This window comes from Paroedura picta, chromosome 4 (genome assembly GCF_049243985.1).
Source record: "Paroedura picta isolate Pp20150507F chromosome 4, Ppicta_v3.0, whole genome shotgun sequence".
In the NCBI taxonomy this organism is placed as follows: domain Eukaryota; kingdom Metazoa; phylum Chordata; class Lepidosauria; order Squamata; family Gekkonidae; genus Paroedura; species Paroedura picta.
In genome coordinates, this window is record NC_135372.1 from 140,176,163 (window position 1) to 140,196,155 (window position 19,993).

The 19,993-nt window shown below is 48.8% G+C and overlaps 1 protein-coding gene across 2 annotated transcripts in view; it reads right to left on the minus strand.

Annotated features, from left to right (window-relative positions):
- The window catches only part of LOC143836504 (peroxidasin homolog), a 65,535-nt gene that overhangs the window by 17,176 nt on the left and 28,366 nt on the right, over positions 1-19,993 (minus strand). For both annotated transcript variants that reach the window (XM_077335851.1, XM_077335850.1), the window contains exons 5-16: positions 18,104-18,175; positions 17,708-17,779; positions 16,569-16,738; positions 15,014-15,131; positions 14,211-14,380; positions 12,327-12,599; positions 11,583-11,699; positions 8,296-8,454; positions 7,561-7,673; positions 3,022-3,178; positions 1,441-1,549; positions 185-342 (exon numbers count right to left, since the gene is read on the minus strand). In XM_077335851.1, the coding sequence (XP_077191966.1) occupies positions 185-342; positions 1,441-1,549; positions 3,022-3,178; positions 7,561-7,673; positions 8,296-8,454; positions 11,583-11,699; positions 12,327-12,599; positions 14,211-14,380; positions 15,014-15,131; positions 16,569-16,738; positions 17,708-17,779; positions 18,104-18,175 (1,688 nt within the window). The remainder of the gene's footprint in view (positions 1-184; positions 343-1,440; positions 1,550-3,021; positions 3,179-7,560; positions 7,674-8,295; positions 8,455-11,582; positions 11,700-12,326; positions 12,600-14,210; positions 14,381-15,013; positions 15,132-16,568; positions 16,739-17,707; positions 17,780-18,103; positions 18,176-19,993) is intronic.

The following is a 19,993-nucleotide window of genomic DNA, read 5'->3' on the forward strand; positions in this document are numbered from 1 at the left end:
AATATTTCCATACAAATACACTACATTAAAGACCATTAAAATTCCCCCATTAAAACCCCATAAACAATGACTCAGTCACAATGATGCCGATTAAGAAAAAACTATTTCCATACAGGCCTACTGGATGAGCAGAAGGGAGCGGATGGATAATTTAACACGAGACAGTCCCGGTGTCGTATTATACCTGTTCCATTCATGTCCACAACCAATCCTTGCTGCACATGTTCCTGAATCAACTGGAGGGTCCTTTCGAAAATCTCGCCGGCCCGGGCTGTCTCGATGGTGTGCGGGTCTCGTGGATAACGGAACAGGGCAAGCAACTCGTTAGGAGTTTTGGGCCTCCTATTGAGAGATAATGTTTTAATAAGTGGTCGTTTCAGCTGGCAGGAAGTTGTTCAAAGTTCCCCTTTCCTGCATTATGTTATTCATTGGCATAGGGGACGGGTGGGAAAGAATCAACTGAGGGGGATTTGATTAACCCCAGCAGGGAATACCTTTCCCCTTTTCCCACACTGCCACTAGCCAGGTCCTACTCAGGCCCCTGAGGGTCAGATCCAGGATGCAATGCCTGGTACCTCCTACACAACTGGTGGCTGGCAGTAAGCTGTGTCCAGTGTCACATCAGCCCCCTCCTGATTGTTCTCTTCCCAGGAATCACAAACTTTCCCACCAATCGTCACAAGCTTCTCACACCCACACAATTTTCGATTTGCAAAAGGTGTTGTAATGAGTGACTCAGCATGCCGGGACATTGGTGTGTGTGCCCGCTACACCACTCTAAGTAGTTGGTGGTATTATCTCCTTAGAATCATAGAATCATAGAGTTGGAAGGGACCTCCTGGGTCATCTAGTCCAACCCCCTGCACTGTGCAGGACACTCACAACCCTCTCGCTCATCCCCTGTCACCTGCCACCCCCTTGAACCTTCACAAAATCAGCCTCTCCGTCAGATGGCTCTCCAGCCTCTGCTTAAAAATCTCCAAAGACGGAGAACCCACCACCTCCCATCCTTGAATGGGATTGCCTCTTTTGGTCTTCACCTGGAAGTTCTCTCTAACCCTTCCTCTCGTTTTCCCTCTGTCCTCGCACTCTTTTCACATGACCTTCCACGGAGACACCTTCCTGCAGGCACAACGCTCTTATACTTCCATACACAAAATAAGCTGGCCATTTGTGATAGAGAAAAAAACTCTTTTGATCAGGCTTCTTCCTCTTCTTCTGACTGCAACCAGATTGTGAATGGGATCCATTTGAATAAATGCACGATCACCTCTTTTGCAATATATTTCTCGGGAGATTTATTAACTGCACTCCGTATCATGCTTCTATGCCTCATCCAAACTCTCCTATCTTAACCAAATCTCCCAGTAGAAGGACCTTTGGAGAAACAGCTCCTGTACTATGACCTGGTATGTGAATTGATCTCCAAGACAGTCTTACTTGCTGAACAGTTCGGTCCGGGTCGAATTGATTGCGTGGTCCACACTGCTGATGGCTTCCTGGACTGACGTGGCAACAAAGGTGTCACCGCTCCGGACAACGTTGGTTGCTTTTTAGATAAAGGGAAACAGCCATGACAGTTAATGACACAGTCCTTGGACACAATCATGGTCTAGTCTGCAAAGCCCATGCATTTCAAACCTATGAGTACATCATCCATTTTTTTTTTGTTTAAAACCACGAGTCCATGTCAAAGTGCCTAAAAATGTAAGATTCTGCTTTGTTTGCACCTTACACTTTCTAATAGTTTTCCCTGGTGCATGATGGCTCGTTGCTTCCATTTTGTTTGCACCACGCAGTCCCCACACCCGCACAAAACAAGGACGGCTACACTGATTTTTAAAGTTTCAGAGCCCGCCAGAGAGTTCTGCAGTCAGCAAATTCTAATCTGTTGACAATCCCCAGCCCTTAAGAGGTGGGTGCAACCTCAACCAGAGCCAATGAGCTGCCAGGAGAAACACGGGCCCTTGTCAAACTCTCAACGTTTCAAGGGCCTGCAAAATGACACACTTCCACTGGGTATTTGGTTGAGGTTCAGGCTGCACCTCAATCATCCATCTGGGCCCCCTGCCTGCCCCTGTTCTAGGGGCTATTGCTGGATGGGTGCCCCTTCTTCAAACCAGGCCTTTCTGATATTCTAGCTTGTTCGCCTGGATCATTGGTAGGTTTTTTTGTCCAGAATGAAGTGAGATAGCAGGTGCTAATGGAATTGGTTTTAGTCGAATTTTAGAGTTTTACCCAGATTTCTGTCGATTGTATTTTGTATCTTATTGATGTACACCTCCCCGAGACCAGTTTTGGAGCGGGGTGGGTTAGAAATCTCAAAAAATAAAATAAATAAGTGTCCATGCATTTTAACCCACAACAGCTGGCTGCCAGATGGGGAAAGAACTCAAAAAGTTGAGCTGAACAATAAAAATAACGTAAAACTTGTTAGTTGTTTATTATGTGCACAATGAACAACAGAATAAAAACTTCTTAAAAACTATACCGAACTAACAGCACAGAGAACCAAGGACCAAACGCTGTAGCTTTTTCTGACGCACATGAGATTACACTCTGAGTACTGAACTTAATGATAGCGAAGAGTGGTGACTTTAGGGACGTAACATAGGAATTGGTCTCCAAAAAGGATAAAATTTACACATTACAGATCCCACTGAACCATTGAGCTACACATTATAGAGAGTTCTATATAGGTATATTTCTATATAGAGTGCATTATTATAATCTTGACCACTGAGGAAGACCCAAAAGGGTCAAAACCCGTTTGGTCCTTGGTTCTATGTGCTGTTAGTTCGGTATAGTTTCTAAGAAGTTTTTATTCTGTTTTTAATTGTGCACCGTAATAAACAACGAACAAGTTTTACATTGTTTTTATTGTTCAGCTCAACTTTTGAGTTCCTACCTGTTAAGGCTGGGTTTTGTTCCTTTTTTGGTTTAGCAATGCCAGATGGGGAAAGCCACTCATGTCAACTGGCTCATAAGAAACGATAGATCGAAAAACACGATTGGTCGTACCGGTGACGGTCAGTTGCATTGTGCTGGAGGTGAACCCAAAGGTATTCCTGGCTATGCATTCGTATCTCCCTTGATCTGCCTTCCCCAGATCGCGGATGGTCAGCGTCCCTTCTCGGCTGATCCGGAACTTCCCGCTCTCCGTGATTTGAATTCCTTCCTGTTGGGCAAGGAATTTGACTTCGACACAGAAGTGACTCAGAAGAATTATTTCTGTCCAGATTAGCATGGGTTTAAAAGAGCTGCCTTTCTTAGCAGAGTTATCCTGTTGGCAGGGTTTTCAACAGGCACAGGAGCACCGCCCCAAACGGCTTAAAGAATAAAATAGTTTTATTTACGAAGACAAACAACTATGTATGGGATGAGGGGGGAGAGGAGAGAGAGTCCTGACGGTCTAACTGTTCTGCTGTGGAGGCAAGCAGGGAGGAAGTGTGCTCAAAGCAACAGGAAGTCTCCAAATGAGCCAATCAGGGCATAGGAGGAGAATATTTGAAAAATATCAGGAAGTCCCTGATCCTTTTGAATCATGCACACTATAGAGCTGTCCTATTTCAACAAAGCCAGTCTCATGTGAATGATTTAACTATGTTTTGTGGCTCAGAAAGTCAGGGGAAAACCAGATGTCTGGAAACGGGGCAGATGTCTGTCAAGTCACCCACAAGATCATCACATGCAAGTCAGCAAGTCACCTCTGTGCATTTTGAGTACTTAAGAAGGGCTAGTTCAGGGGTAGTCAAACTGCGTCCCTCCAGATGTCCATGGACTACAATTCCCAGGAGCCCTTGCCAGCATTCGCTGGCGAATGCTGGCAAGGGCTCCTGGGAATTGTAGTCCATGGACATCTGGAGGGACGCAGTTTGACTACCCCTGGCCTAGTTCATACCTCCGTTGTTCTTGGATCCGTTTCAACCGAGCACAGTAGGCAACTGCATTTAGCCTATGTGGCCACCAGATGTCGCTAGAGGGATGTGACAATCGAAATCCCCCCTCTTATGGGACATGCACTGGCCAAATGACACCGTGCTCTCACGCGGAAGTTTTGCTCTGGTCTGGCAGCTCTTAAAAGCCAATCTGGGGCTGATTCCATTCAAGGGTTCTTTTCCATGGTGGGCGGGCAGCCAGGGCAACCGTCACACAGCCGGTCATCGCAAATGAGATGCCGCATGGCATTGTGTAATCTGTTTCTTCACTCCTGTGAGAAGATGTTTCCCTTTTACACCAGATGGAGATTGTGCTCCTTTCTCCCCCCTTGTTGTGCCGTTGCCATGATCCTGCAACTCACCTTTCATAAAGAATACCAGGTGCATGCTCAATAATAAAATCATAGAATCATAGAATGATAGAGTTGGAAGGGACCTCCTGGGTCATCTAGTCCAACCCCCTGCACAGTGCAGGACACTCACAACCCTATCGCTCATCCACTGTCACCTGCCACCCCCCTGAACCTTCACAACATCAGCCTCTCCGTCAGATGGCTCTCAAGTCTCTGCTTAAACATTTCCAAAGATGGAGAACCCACCACCTCCCGAGGAAGCCTGTTCCACTGAGGAACCGCTCTAACTGTCAGGAACTTCTTCCGGAGGTTTAGACGGAATTTAGAATCATAGAATCATGGAAGGGATCTTCTGGGTCATCTAGTCCAACCCTCTGCACTATGCAGGACACTCCCAACCCTCTCGCTCATCCACTGTCACCTGCCACCCCCTTGAGCCTTCACAGAATCAGCCTCTCCGTCAGATGGCTCTCCAGCCTCTGTTTAAACATTTCCAAAGATGGAGAACCCACCACCTCCCAAGGAAGCCTGTTCCACTGAGAAACCTCTCTAACCGCTCTAACACAATGCTGGGTACCCCTGCTCCAGAATAATGCAATATTTTAAATGCTTTGGTCATGCTAATTGCTGGCAGGGACTGGTTGGACCATTATGGCGATCTGCCTTGAACAGACAAATTGGCCTTCCGCTGCTTGGGAAGAGAGCAGAGACCTCTTCAGGAAGTTTTCAAATGCTGAGAGAGCAGAGGAAAAGACTTGCCCCCGAGGATTGTGGGAATGTAGTAACAGCGCTGCACAATTGCTCCAATTTCCTCCTCCCCAATAAAAATATTCTCTGGTTAGAGTGCTGGACTAGAAGCTGGTTCGAATCTTCTCTGTGCCACAGAAGAGGAATGCCACGGACGTTGATGGCTTTTAGCAAATCAAACACTCTCCACCTAGCCTACCCCACAGGGTGGTTGTGAGGATGAAAGGAAAGGGAGGAGATCTAAGCCACTTTTGGGACCCATTGGGGAGGAAAAGAAAGGTAATTAATTAACAAGGCCGTTCGGAGGAAGGAGGAAGGAAGGAAGGAAGGAGGAGGAAGGAGTCAAAGGGCTGCTGCTTTTCATTCAGACACAAGGAGCACCTTTGGTTTTGGACAAATGGAAAAGATTATCCAAATACTGTCCTGCCAAGAAAGATCTCCACCCCACCCCCGCAGGTTTAAAAGGCAGGGCAGCTTTCACCAAGGGGAAAAAACTACCAACAATGAGCTTTTTGTGATTTGTGCAGGATTCAAAGAAGACAAAGGATATGCAATTAGAGTTTCTGAAATAGAGGACCGCCTCTATGTGGAATCAGTCAAAATTTGGAAATTGGATGGTCTCTCCCGAAAGTGCTTGGGCTCAACCTCTGGGGCACAGCTGCAGGTAGGGTTGCAAAGCCCCTGGTGGGTTTGGGAGATCCTCTGCCCCCAAAAAGAAAAGGAACAAATTAAAAAGAATAATAAGGCCTCATCTAACTACAGGAAGGTCTTACCACAGAGTTCCTGGCAATTCCTAGAGCTAGCCAGAAGTGAAAAGGGTAGCTCTAGGAATTGCCAAAAAATGCTATGGTTAAAAAACATAAATAAATAGAGTTTTACCATAGTGTTTCTGGCAATTCCTAGAGCTACCCTTTTCACTTCTGGCTAGTTCTAGGAATCACCAGTGAGGCCTTCATGGAGGTAGATGAAGTCTTATTTTTCTTTTTAAAATTTTGCCTTTCCTCTTTCACAACATTTCGGTTGTGGAAACCTTCCTCAGTTTCGTTCAACAATTCATTCACCTCATACATCAAAAACAAGTATAATTTACTCACGGGTCATACAGAGTCCTTTGTGTAGAATTTTCACCGTGACAACGTGCTTCACGTTCCCAAAAAATGACGTTTCGGTTGTGACCTTCATCAGTTTGGACTACAATGAGATCAGTCGACTTGAGCTTCACGTTCCTGATGAAGGTCACAACCAAAACATCTTTTTCCCCTGTATATATTCTAAGACTCTTCTAGTCTAGCAATAAATAAGATCTCATCATAGCCCAAACTGATGAAGGTCACAACCGAAACATCCTTTCCCCCTGTATATATTCTAAGACTCTTCTAGCAACAAATAAGATCTCATCGTAGCCCAAACTGATGAAGGTCACAACCGAAACATCCTTTCCCCCTGTATATATTCTAAGACTCTTCTAGCAACAAATAAGATCTCATCGTAGCCCAAACTGATGAAGGTCACAACCGAAACATCCTTTCCCCCTGTATATATTCTAAGACTCTTCTAGCAATAAATAAGAAACAGTCATTTACAAAAATGAAACGAAAAACTTACAAAGTAAGTTTTGTATTAGAATATCTTTGATTGTTTGTGTGGTGTTTGTGGTTTTGCCCAGGACCTAGCTTTAGGTCTGAGGCAGGATCGAAGCAGGCAATGTAACTGACCAATGCGCAGCTAGATTCCACCTACAGGATCCAGTCAGTTTAAACTAAAACTGACCAATAGCATGCATTGGCGGGAAGATCCTTTGTCTGCTACTATACATCAGTTGGGGTTTTGCAGGGATTTGTCGGTTCAGTTCAGCACTTCTTTTATTCTGCTGGGGTCTGAATAGAATCATAGAATCATAGAATCATAGAGTTGGAAGGGACCTCCTGGGTCATCTAGTCCAACCCCCTGCACTATGCAGGACACTCACAACCCTCTCATCCACTGTCACCTGCCACCCCCTTGAACCCTCACAGAATCAGCCTCTCCGTCAGATGGCTCTCCAGCCTCTGTTTAAAAATCTCCAAAGATGGAGAACCCACCACCTCCCGAGGAAGCCTGTTCCACTGAGAAACCGCTTTATCTGTCAGGAACTTCTTCCGGATGTTGAGATGGAATTTCTTTTGCATTAATTCCATCCCATTGGTTCTGGCCCATCCCTCTGTGGCAACTCTGCTCCATCCTCTATATGGCAGCCTTTTAAAAATACTTGTGTCCATGTCTACCTCTGAACCCACAAATTTAACAGTTTGTTTTCCATTACATGGTATTTTTCATTGTGATTGTCTCAACATTGTGTAAAACCCCATCCTCTATTCTTGTTAAGGCATTGCTCCTTAACAAGTGTCCCTCATCATCCTACTTGCGCATAGACAGTGTGCATGAAGATGACCTTGTAAAGGTCATAAAGGAGCACAAGGGATCAGGAGACTCCCATGATATGTAGACCTCAAGCAAAACTTCCAGGTGACCCCTGCCCTTACCTTGGCCCATGTTATGGTGGGCTGGGGGTCCCCTTGGGTGGCACAGGCGATGTCTATGTCCTTCCCAGTCTCTGCCACCATATCTTGCGGTGGGTGCAGGAACACTGGAATCACTGTTGGAGAAGAAGGGGTGGGAGAGATACGAGAAAAATGTCTTGGGAGTGGTCAATCAGGAAGCTACAGAGAAACCGTAAAGTATCCACGGACTGTCAAGAAGAAAAAGAAGTTGTTGTTTTTAATGTGAGACACATCTTCTGGTGCGCCACCTGAAACGGATATGAATACGGACATGTCGTCCATAGTCCTGCCCCGGGGAGCACATCAGAAGAGGCCAAGGGAGCTGAGGAGGCCGAGGCACAGGCTGTGCACTCCCCAGGGGCCTAGCCAGTGCCTGTGTTGCCTGCGAGGCATAAGTCGGCTGGGAGCCCTACCAACGTCTGCAATGTCAGTGGGGGCTGAGGAGGTGGCCGCTCTGCTTCTGAGACTGAGGACTCCCTGCCCCCCAGAAGTTCAGCCAGATGCCTTGTGAGATAGATGGAGTTGAGGGAGTTCAGACAGAACTGCTCTGTGAAATCAGCTCTGAGAGAACTGTGACTACCCCAAGGTTACCCAGCTGGCTGAATGCAGAGGAAGAGTGGGGAATCAAACCCAGCTGCCACTCTTAACCATGACACCAAGCTGGCTCTTGAGCAGATGGGAAAGCCTTAGGAGGTAGACTTTCACACGCAAACATACCTCGTGGAGTCACCCAAAGCTGCACCGGAACGCTCCGTGCGCCGATAGCGCTGATGGCATGGCATTCGTACTGGCCTTGGTCATGAAGGGCCACGCGGACCACCCTCAGGGTGCCAGTGGAGAGGATGCTGTGTCTCCGGTCAGTTGGCAACGGCCCACCTAACAGCAAGAGTCACATGTTGGAGAGGGGCTGCGGCTCAGATGTCAAGTACATGTTTTGCATGCAGGAAATCTCATGTTGGCGTAACCCCCGACCCAGGAATTGAATGAGCCAGGAAGGAGTGGAGCTTCTAGATCAGGAGTGGCCAAACAGTGTCTCTCCAGAGGTCCATGGACTACAATTCCCATGAGCCTCTGCCCGGATGCCGGTAGGGGCTCATGGGAATTGTAGTCTATGGACCACTGGAGTGCCACAGTTTGGCCACCCCTGCTCTACATGCAGAAGGGTGCTGAAAGTGCAGAAAGCAGCGGAGGGAAGCAAGACCGCCCTGCTGGGAAACTTAAACTTTAATCATAGGCTCAACACCTGGCTTCAGGTAACTGTGGGCCCTTTCGCACCTGCCCAATAACACACTTCCAGTCTTTGCAACTAGATTTTGCTGTGTGAAATGTGGTAAATCCACAAGAGAACAGTCGCTGAACTGGATCGAAACTGCATTATTTAGCATGGGTGAGGCATATCAGAGACGGAAGTGGAATTCGCTGGCCTACAATTGCCTTCCCTTCTTCTCCCCACAACGGCCACTTTGTGAAATAGCTGGGGCCGAAAGCGTCCTGAGAGAACCGTTTGGCCAAGGTAATCCAGCAGACCTCGTGTGTCTCAAAGCGGCTTATAATCACGTCCCCTTCCTCTCTCCATAACAGGCACCTTGTGAGGCAGGTGGAGCTGAGAGAGTCCTAAAAGAACTGGCCCAGGACCCCCCCAGCAGGCCTCATATGACTCAAAGGGGCTTAGAATTGCCTTCCCTTCCTCTCCTCACAACAGCCAGCCTGTGAGGTAAGTGGGACTGAGAGAGCTCCAAGAGAACTGTTCTGCAAGAACAGGTCTAAGAGAACCATGACCAGCCCAAAGTCACCCAGCTGGCTGTGTGTGGCGGACATAAACCCGGCTCTCCAGATCAAAGGCCGCAGCTCTTAACCCAACACCTCTCAGAGGACACGGGGATGGCCACAGCTATAAAAGAGGGTTTCATCGAGATCTCCCAGTGGCTAGCAGTCATGATGACTAAAGCGAACCTCCTTGGTTAGAAGCAGTCGCCCTTTGAATCCCAGTGCCTGGAGGCCACCCCAGGAGAATATCTTGACTTTGCCAGGTCCTGCAGGACCCCTCGCCGTCTGCATACGTACATCCAGGAGCGAACGTCCAATGCTTCCATAACCGGCTTTTAATTTTGTCTCGTCTCTTAAAACTTGGAGTCGGCTCAGCTCCAATGCAGGGAGTGGAATCCAAGCCCTGGTGCCAAAATCTAATCCCTCAAAAACAGCCGAAAACCAATTAAGCTTCAGTAACAGGTTTGGTATTTGCGCTCCACCGAGCCAAGTGATCTTTCTGGACTTCTAAACAGAGTATTCATTTGGACAACGGAGTTTACGCCAAGCTCCTGCTTCTTGTGCGGAATGTTTTCCAAGGGGACCCATTTGACTGGATTTCCTTGCCAGGTTTACCTACAGTTATGGTGGTGTGCAGCTAAACAAACTGGGGGGTAGGTCATAGAATCACAGAGTTGGAAGGGACCTCCAGGGTCATCTAGTCCAACCCCCTGCACAATGCTAGAACTCACAACTACCTGCCTACTCAACAGTGACCCCAATTTCATGCCCAAGTTGCCATTTTCAGCCCAGGAGATTCCTGGCGACCGGGGGCCCCATGGGGGGGTGGAATTTGGTGAGGGATTTCAGCTAGAATCTATAGTTCACTGTGGCTTGCCCTCTGACGCTTCTGTTTCCTCTAGGGTGCTAATCTCCGTACCCCGGAGAAGAGTTGTAATTCTGGGACAAATCCAGGCTGTACCTGGAGGCTGACAAATGGGGTGCACCAGTAAAATAAAAAAACAAAGATCTCTTTTATTCCAAAAGTAAAGTATGCCAGAACGCCGACCGGTTATTAAGCGTTTTCAAATGTATTTTCTTCAGTGGCGAATCAACTAAAAATATTATAAAGACATTTTTTTCTATTTTTTTCCACACAGGACCGGTATTAATCTCAAGTGTAGCTCGTTTGTCAGCTTCCTGCAAGTTGGGCAAGTCTCTGTTGCACCTGGAGGTTGGCAGTCCTGGGTGGGAGGGGGGTAAGCTCCCAATTCTGGGTTGGGAAACTCTGGGAGATTTGGGGGCAGCATAGTGGGGTGTAGAGAGGGGATAATGTAAAAAGCTTCACCTCTTAGGCTTGCCTTGGGAGGGGGGAGGGGGGGAAGGCGAGGAGGAAAGGGGCCTTCCCAAACAATTCAAAATGGCGGGTGCGGTGAAAAACCTGATCGCACGCATTTCTGCCTTCGGCAACCTCAAATCAGACTCTGTTCGTCCCCACTTTTAAAAACAATGAAAACTGGTTTTCTGGGAATTCCTTTGCTGCAGGTTAAGTGAGGCCAGAAATTCGGATCTGCGCCCAAAGAGGCAAATTTCAGTGAGGAAATGGACAAAAACCTGACCCTTCAAAAATGCCAATCCAAACGATATCCCTAGTATGGAAACAGCCCTGGTCTTTCCCTGTCCACCTGGAGGTTAAAAACCCTACTGCTAGCGCTGGGTGGGGAAATACCTAGAGATTTTGGGGGTGAAGCCTAGGGAGGGTAACGTTTGAACAGGAAAGGGACTTTAACGGAAAAGAATACCATAGAATTCATCTTCCAAAGCAGCTATTTTCTCAAAGGGGGGCTGTTTCTATTGCCTGGAGATCAGTGGTAATCCCAGGAGGTCTCCAGTCACCACCTGAAAGTTGGCAACCCAGCCTCCTTCCCTGAGAATGCCATTTCTCCAGGGGAATTGTTCTCCATACTCTGGAGACGCTGTGATTCCCGGAGATCTCCAAGCCTACACGGAGTTCAACAGCCCTGGGGGAGAAAGGAAAAGACTCCTACTTGGCCAGACACACTGGAAGGGCGTGAAGACCCCAAATGTGTTACCAGCCCACCCCCTGGGGGTTAGCCTCAGCTGCATCGGTAGAAAACTTGCATGCAAGCAAAACGGCCTCGCTGAATACAGTTTGGGATGCAAGCAACGGTTGCCCGAACCGTCCATGATGCACGCTGCAATTCTGCAAAGCACGAGAGGAGAGATGGGGAAATTACCAGCCCTCGTCCAGGCAATAACCGGCAACGGACGGCCCTCAGCAGAGCAGAAGAAGTCCACGCTTTGCCCTTCAGTCACAGTCTGGTCAGCAGGGACCACCACAAACCTTGGAGTATCTGCAGAGGGGCGGTGGAGCCAAACGGGAGAGGAAGGAATGTGCTTCAGAAGGAAATATTACTTGACACAGAGAGTAATTAAGAGGTGGAATTCACTGTTGTGATGGCCACAGGAATAAACAGCTTTAAAAAGAGATGAGACAGATTCAGGGAGGGTAAGTCTATAAATTGCTACTAGCCAGAGTGGCGGAGGGAATCCTCCATGTTCAAAAGAATCCCAGGAGAAGGCCTTGGCCTCTGTGGCCTGACCAGAGGAACTGGTTGGCCACTGTGGGAGACGAGGTGCTGGTCTGGATGGACTATTGGTCTGATTCAGAAGAGGTCTTCTGATGTTTTTATGAAGGCCTCGTCCTCAATGCCCTGTTCTTGGACTTCTAGAGGAACAGGTTGGCCACTGTGTGAGACAGGAGGCTGGACTAGATGGACCCCTGGTCTGTTCCAGCAGGACTCTTCTGAAGTTCTTATGAAGGCCTTGGCCTCTAAGTCCTGTTGTTGGCCTTCCAGAGGAACTGGTTGGCCACTGTGAAAGACAGGATGCTGGACTAGATGGGAACTGGCACTGATAAAACTTCCCTTACTGGATCTTCCTAAAGCTGGCAGTACCCAACAACCGCATTCGAAGGTCACCTTGTACGATGACGTTTGCTGTCGCCTGGATCGACCCCTCGCTGTTGCTGGCGTTGCAGCTGTACTGCCCCTGGTCCGAGAAGGTGACGTTTTGGATGTAGAGACCCCCCGAGCTGGTGATGGTGAAACGAGAGTCCCGCGGCAGCGGGGATCCTGAGCTCAGCTTCCAGACGATGTGCGGCTGAGGGTGACCCGACACCCCACATTCCAAGGTGACGCTTTGCCCAACCAACACTTCCGTGTTTTGGGGCTGGATCACAAAGGTGGGCTTGGCTGAAAGCAAAACCAACAGTGTAACATGAGACCTCCCCCCCACTCATAATGCTAACTGAGAGATCCATTAAGCACTGTTCTTGTGCCCTTCCATTTGGGTCAAGACTGTAGTGTGGGTCAAGGAGGCATAACATCCATGTATTTCCCAACAACTTTGGGTTGGGAAATAGATGGAGGTTTTTGGGGGTCGAGAAGGCTGGGGAAGCCCATTTGGGGAGGGGAGAGACGTCGTCAGGATACAGGGCTACAGAACACACAGTCCCAAAGTGGCCCTTTCCTCCAAGGAAACTGATCTTTGTCATCTGCAGGTCCGTTATAATTATAGGAGATCTCCAACTAGGAGGTTGGCAACCCTAGGTGAAGGGAGAGAGACAGGTTCACAACAGTTTCAGCTTCCTTCAAACTCTGTGGATTCAGGCAAGGGTGAAAGGGGCACACGTTCTGCTTGTCCAGTGATCTTCCTAGCAGGAAACAGGAGATTTCCCTGGGGTCCCCTGAGATTATGGGATTAGATGGTCATCAGTGGTTACCCAACGTCAACCTCAGACTTTGTTGATGTACTAAATCTTTATTTTACATGTCCACCCTGTCCTTTTTCTGTCATATACCCATAACCTGGGCACATGCCTTCAGCCAGGGGGCTCTTAAGGGAGCCTGTTTGCCCTTCCCCTCTCCCTTGTTCATTCTACCTGCCAAAGCTGCACCTGTTATCTTTTATGGTTGGCACGCTGAGTGTTGTAAGGAATGCAGATGACCTTGCCTGGCTCTTCACATCCGGGTCTTAAGATGTTTGAAGAATGATTTCACTTCATAGCTTAAATAAAACAGTAGGAATGCCTTTTGGCACACACATTCCATGGAAGGGGGTGATGGGGGCTGAGGGTATATCTGTTCCTGGAACACTCTCTGGGGTATCTTCAGCAATGTTTCTCTGTAATGGACAGGTTCCTGTAATTGTTCCGCTAGAATCCCAATAAAGCGGCTTTTGGACTCCACACTGTGAAGAGCCTGTATCTGCTCTGGGGCCTTCATGGCTGTGGGGATTTGAACCTGGGTCTCCCAGTTGTCTTCCAGCATTGTAAACCCTCTGTCTCCTTTTCCTTTCTGAAAAGGACGCCTTGATATATCACTGTGGATCCTCGAAAAGGAAGTCACAGCGAACACTCAAAAATTGGGATTTTCAGCATTCCCAAGAAAATGGCAAAACTTTAGCCCATTTCGTTCGCAATGACTTTCTTTTTGAGAATTCACTGTGACAAAGGAAGTCATAGCAGACATTGGAAATGGGCTGAAGGTTCACCATTTTGCATGAAAGCCGACAATCCCAGGTGGGAACGCTTGCAAAGAAATCTATATTTCCTCTGCCTTTCGAAAATACGGCAACAGACGTTCACCGTTGTGCAGGGACTGTAAATAAGTCCTCGTTCGAACATTCATAGAACGTACATATTTATTTGAATGCTCTTTTCCGTGTACTCACTCAAGGTCGGATTTCGACAGCCGCCTAATCTTATGCGGTCCTCATAACATACCGATATAAGAGAAACTCTGCCACTTGTAAGGCAGAACTGCAAAATCTGAACCTTCAAAGGACAGAGAAAAGCCAATTACACGGGTTGCCAAAGTAACGCAGGACAACTTCTTGTGTCTTCGCCTCGCCAGCGACGTTCTTGGCCATGCACTGGTAGACGCCTTTGTCGGATTCTCGGGTGTCCTGAATCATTAGCGTTCCGTCCTGCAGCAAGTTCAGCCGGCCGTCGTCTCTCATGTCGATCTCATTGCTGCGAAACGAGGACATGAAGAAACTCAGGAGATGACAAACCCAAGAGCAGGAAGACGTCACAGTGGTTTGGGCTGGCCCTGAACTCAGCCAGAGGCACGACAGATAGACTCCCACAAATGAAGGAGGCCCAAGTGAGACCAAAAAAAAAAAAAAAGAGAGAGGCTGCTGGTCTCATCTTAAGTCTTGGGGATTTGGGGATGGAGCTTGGGAAGAACAGAGACATCAGCAGGGTGCTGGGCCATTGAGCCCAGCCTCCAATGCATCCCTCTCCTCCAGGCAAACTGAGCTCTAATACTGAAGGGTCCCCAGGTCCCACCTGGAGGCTGGCACCCCTATTGATGGCTAAAGGTGAAGTTGGACCCTCAGTTTGGGGAAGCCAAAAAAGAGCAAGCTATTTTTATTTCCTCCTGCCCATTAGCAAACGGCGAGTCTATCTGCAAACGGAAATCAATCTCAACCGAGTCTCCTTGCTGCAACGCCCGGGTCTCTTCTGATAAGGGTTTGGCGACTTCTAACAAGCCGCTCCCCTCCAGACGACAATCCCCAGAATTCTTCGCGGAAAGCCACAGCCGTCAAGCCGGATTTGAATGTGTTTCAGTGCAGACGTAACCAGAAGCGTGCTGAGACTTACTTGTTGTGCAGCCAGATGATCTTGGGTTTGGGGTTCCCTTCCGCCCTGCAGAGGAAGTAGACCGTGTTTCCGAGGGTGACGTCGGCATCCCGTGGCTCGGTAGTGATGCGAGGTCTCTCTGAAAGAATATCGTCGAGCACGTGAATGCACAGACAAATGCCACATAATGAATCAGGCCATTGGTCGATCGAAGTTGCCATTGTCTACTCAGGCTAGCAGCCGCTCTTCAAGGTCAGCTCATCCTGTCCGCTAACCTTTTCAACAAAATCAAAGTCCAAGAGCACCTTTAAGACCAACTGAGATTTATTCAAGGTTCCTGCCTTGACTCTTGCCTTGACTCTTGGACTCTGATTTTGTTGTGTCACTTGAGAACAACACGGCGACCCACTTGAAACTAAGCTTTTCAGTTGGAGATGCTGGAGTTTGCCCCTGGGAACTTCAGCATGTTGGGATTTGCAAGATCTGTCATGTGCACAATTTAACAGCATATGAATATCTGACAGAGAGCATTGGGGGAGGCGTGTAGTTGGCACAAGATTAGGAACTTCCTGTTTTTTTTTTTTCAACTCATCTCCTCCTGATTGGCTCAGTTGGAGACTTCCTGCTCCTCTGAGCACACTTCCTCTCTGCTTGCCTCCAGAACAGAAGAATGTCTGCAGACAATCATTAGGCTGCTATGTAGAGGATGGAGCAGAGTTGTTCTCTCTTGCCCCGGAGGGACGGACCAGAACCAATGGGATGGAATTAATTCAAAAGAAATTCCATCTGAACATCCGGAAGAAGTTCCTGACAGTTAGAGTGGCTTCCTCGGGAGGTGGTGGGTTCTCCATCTTTGGGGATTGTTAAACAGAGGCCGGATAGCCATCTGGCAGAGAGGCTGATTCTGTGAAGGTTCAAGGGGGTGGCAGGTTATAGTGGGTGAGCAATAGGGTTGTGAGTGTCCTGCATAGTGCAGGGGGTTGGACTAGATGACCCATGAGATCTTTTCCAACTCTATCATTCTATGATACCCTTTCCCACTGAGCCATGATAAAATGGCATTAAACTCCTGTTGATCTTGATTCCAGAAACGTCAGTCTTTCACCTAGAGGGCCAGGTACGCTGTGCAGAACGCATGCTCAATGCTATGGCCGGGTGGTGCCGTGGTTAGTGCGCTCTACTATGATCTGGGTGTCCCAGGCTCAAATCCGCCTACTCTGCCGTGCTGCCCACTGGGTGACCATGGGCCAGTCTTGGCCTAACCTACCTCCCAGGGCTGTTGTGAGGATGGCCTAAGACAACTGCACTAATTAGAAGAAGAGTTGTTTTTGATGCCCTGCTTTTCACTGCCCAAGCTGACAATCACCTTCCCTTCCTTTCCCCACGACAGACACTCTGTGAGACAGGGGTGGCTAGGATAGAGAGAGCTCTGAGAGACCTGCTCTATCAGGACTGTGACTAGCCCAAGGTCGCCCAGCTGGCTGCATGGAGAGGAGGAGTGGGGCTCTCCTGATTGCTCTTCACCACCACACCAAGCCGGCTCCCGCTTTGTGCCGTCGATGGGAAGGTCACTCACCACAGTTGAACTCTTGGGTGCTCAGGCTGACGACGGAGCGGCCTTGGAGCTCCCGGGGGGTCTCGCAGGTGGCCGCGGTCTGGGCGTTGCCCTGGGCGGTGTATTTCTTCAGCAGTTCGGCCAGCCACATCAGGTCGCAGTTGCACAGTAAAGCGTTGGAGTCCAGCCGCCTGGACGGAAGCGGAAAGTCAAGGGAAAGCGTCCGTCTGTCCAGATCTTTGCCGTGTAGGGCCCTCACCTTCCCTGGACGTTGGGGGTGGGGGTGCTACGTCACTCTAAGAGTGTATAGGTCGGGGGGGGGGCAAACTGTGGCTCTCCAGATGCCAATGGACTACAATTGCCATGAGCCCCTGCCAGGATGTGGTCGAGAGGGTAAGAGGATATGGTGTCTCGGACCGTTTAGCAGAATGTAGGGGAAGTCGGCTAAGCTGTTGAGTTGAATGTGGATTTTAGGGAACCGTTTATTACTGATTGTTATTGCTGTTTTACTTATTCCATTGTCACCGCGAGCTGGCTGCCCTGAGAACAGGGGTCAACAAATCGAATGAATGAATGAATGAATGAATGAATGAATGAATGAATGAATGAATGAATGAATGAATGAATGAATGAATGAATGAATGAATGAATGAATGAATGAATGAATGAAAGCTGAGCCCTGTGACAATGTGACAGATTTATTTCTTATATTTGTATAATGCCCTCCCCGAAGGCTCAGATGCATCCTTTAGGTCTGCTCCTGGATATCTCTCTACTATCTGGGCAACAAGAATAATTATTTGTGTTGGAATACACAAGCTCAGCAGTGTGCATAACTGAGCTGAATATAAAGGGTGACCCGCAGGGGGCATCAGAGGAGATGTATATTCAGCATAGATAGTATCGGAACTTCCTGATGATTTTCCAGCCATCAATATTCCTGATTGGCTCCACAAGAGACTTCCTGCTGATGGAGCCCACTTCCTCCCTGCTTGCCTCCCGAACAGCAGTTGAACAGAACCAAATGACTGCAATCAACAGTCTCTTTTTCTATACGCAGCTGTTTCTCTTCCACAACAAACTATTAATCAGCCTGGTGCTGTGAAATCTCTGCATATTTAGACTCTGCCAACATTTTGTAACCTCTGTGATTCACTTACAGCCGTTTCAGGGATCCCAGTTGGGCGAAGGCTCCAGGCTGGACTCTGGAAATCCTGTTATTATGCAAGAAGCTGCAACAAAAAGAACAATTCAATAACTTCAGTGCCTCATGCTGCTTTCTGTCGGTGGCACGAGATCAGCTTCCAATGATCTACAGCAGGGGTAGTCAAACTGCGGCCCTCCAGATGTCCATGGACTACAATTCCCAGGAGCCCCTGCCAGCGAATGCTGGCAGGGGCTCCTGGGAATTGTAGTCCATGGACATCTGGAGGGCCGCAGTTTGACTACCCCTGATCTATAGAATGCCCCCCCTCCTTTTGCTGCCCCCAGTCCTACTTCCTGCTCCTAAAGAACACCGCCCCTCCCCACCAAAATATATATATATAATTACTTACAGCCTTTCAAGTTTGGGGAGGTCACTGAATGTCTCTGACTCCACGGTTTCAAGGTTATTAAAATGCAGGTAACTGATAACAGAAGAGCAAATAAGTACGGATTAGTCACCAGTTCCGAAGCCCAGGCCACAAGGAATAGATCCAGCCATTAAAGGCTCCTCCCCCAGAAGAGGCTGCCTGGTGCATCTCTTCACGAGTCCTTGTTCTGACCAGTGTGGACAAAATGGAGAGGGTTCAGAGGAGAGCAAAGAGCCAGGGCCTGGGGACCAAGTCCTGGGAGGAAAGGCTGAGGGACTGGGGAATGTTCAGCCAGGAGAAGAGGAGGCTGAGAGGGGACAGGATGGCTCTCTTGAAGGATTTGAAAGGTTGTCTCTTGGAGGAGCACTTCTTGTGGGCAAGACAACCTTCCCAGTACTTCAAAAGAGCAACCATGTCCCGCCTTCCTCGCCTCCCATTTTAAAAAAGCGCCAGCAATGGGGATGAGTGTAAAACCACGTGGATGTAAAGCAGAGAATATAAGAAACGATGGCTGGACACCCATGTCCACTGCCCCCCTCCCAAAAGGAGCATGGTGTAGTAGTGGTGGCTTCAAATCTGGCAAGCTGGGTTTGATTCCCTGCACCTCCACATGCAGCCAGCTGGGGGGGCTTTGGGCCAGTCACAGCCCTGATCTGTTCTGACCGAGCAGTGATATCAGGGCTCTCTCAGCCTCCCCTCCCTCACAGGGTGTCTGTTGTGGGGAGAGGAAAAGGAAGGCGACTGAAAGCCGCTTTGAGACTCCTTTGGGCAGTGAAAAGCAGGATATAACCCCCCCCCCGAATTTTCCTCCCTTTCTGGCCACAGCCTGAACTGACCAATTCCGCCCCGCCCCGCTGCCCGTCAGTCAACGCATGCTTTGATGAGAAAATTTCGAGGGAAAGCGCCAGGCGGCTCGAGAAAGGAAAGATGACTTGAATGGAAAATCGCCTTCCAGCAATGGAAAGCAGACGGAATGGTTCCCTGTCCTGCCTCTGACATCGGATCCATTACGGTTGCTGCCGTAAGGCCGTTCCAGCCGGGAGAAGCCGGAAAACTCTCCAAACAGTGATTTGCGAGGCTAACTGCCTGCTGCCTTCCCTCCCTCCCTACCCCCTGCCTCCTGCTTTCTTGAGAACACGACTGACACTCCCAAAGGGAAGTCTGCTGGATCGCCGCCTCGCCAATACGTCATGAGCCAAGCTGCTGATTATATACGCTAGCAAGAGATTAATTCCTGGCTCTGAACGCGGCATGAGGTCATCTGAGAGCTGAAACTTTCCTATGCCTTCCTCTCGCCAGACGGAGGGACTCTTCTCTTGTGCATCTAGGGGTGGGCATGTTGGGGGGTCCCGTAAACCAGGGGTAGTCAACCTGGGGTCCTGCAGATGTTCGTGGACTACAATTCCCATGAGCCCCTGCCAGCATTCGTGGACTACAATTCCCTACAATGTTCGTGGACTACAATTCCCATGGAATTGTAGTCCATGGACATCTGCAGGACCCCGGGTTGACTACCCCCGCCGTAAACAATAGGGGAGAAGTCAACCGTTTTGAAAGCCCGCCTCCCTAAAAACGACCATCCTGGGATTCTATAAACTCGCAGGTTCATTTCTTCTTCCCTCACTTTGTTTCTTTCTCACAGTTGCTCTCAACGTTCAGTGCTTCATGGGGAATATTTAGGCCTCATCAGATTGTTTGGGATCCCTTCCCCTTTTTTGTTAATTTACAGCCATACCAAGAATCACAGAATCATAGAAGCATAGAGTTGGAAGGGACCTCCTGGGTCATCTAGTCCAACCCCCTGCACTATGCAGGACACCCACAACCCTGTCGCTCATCCATTGTCACCTGCCACCCCCTTGAAACTTCACA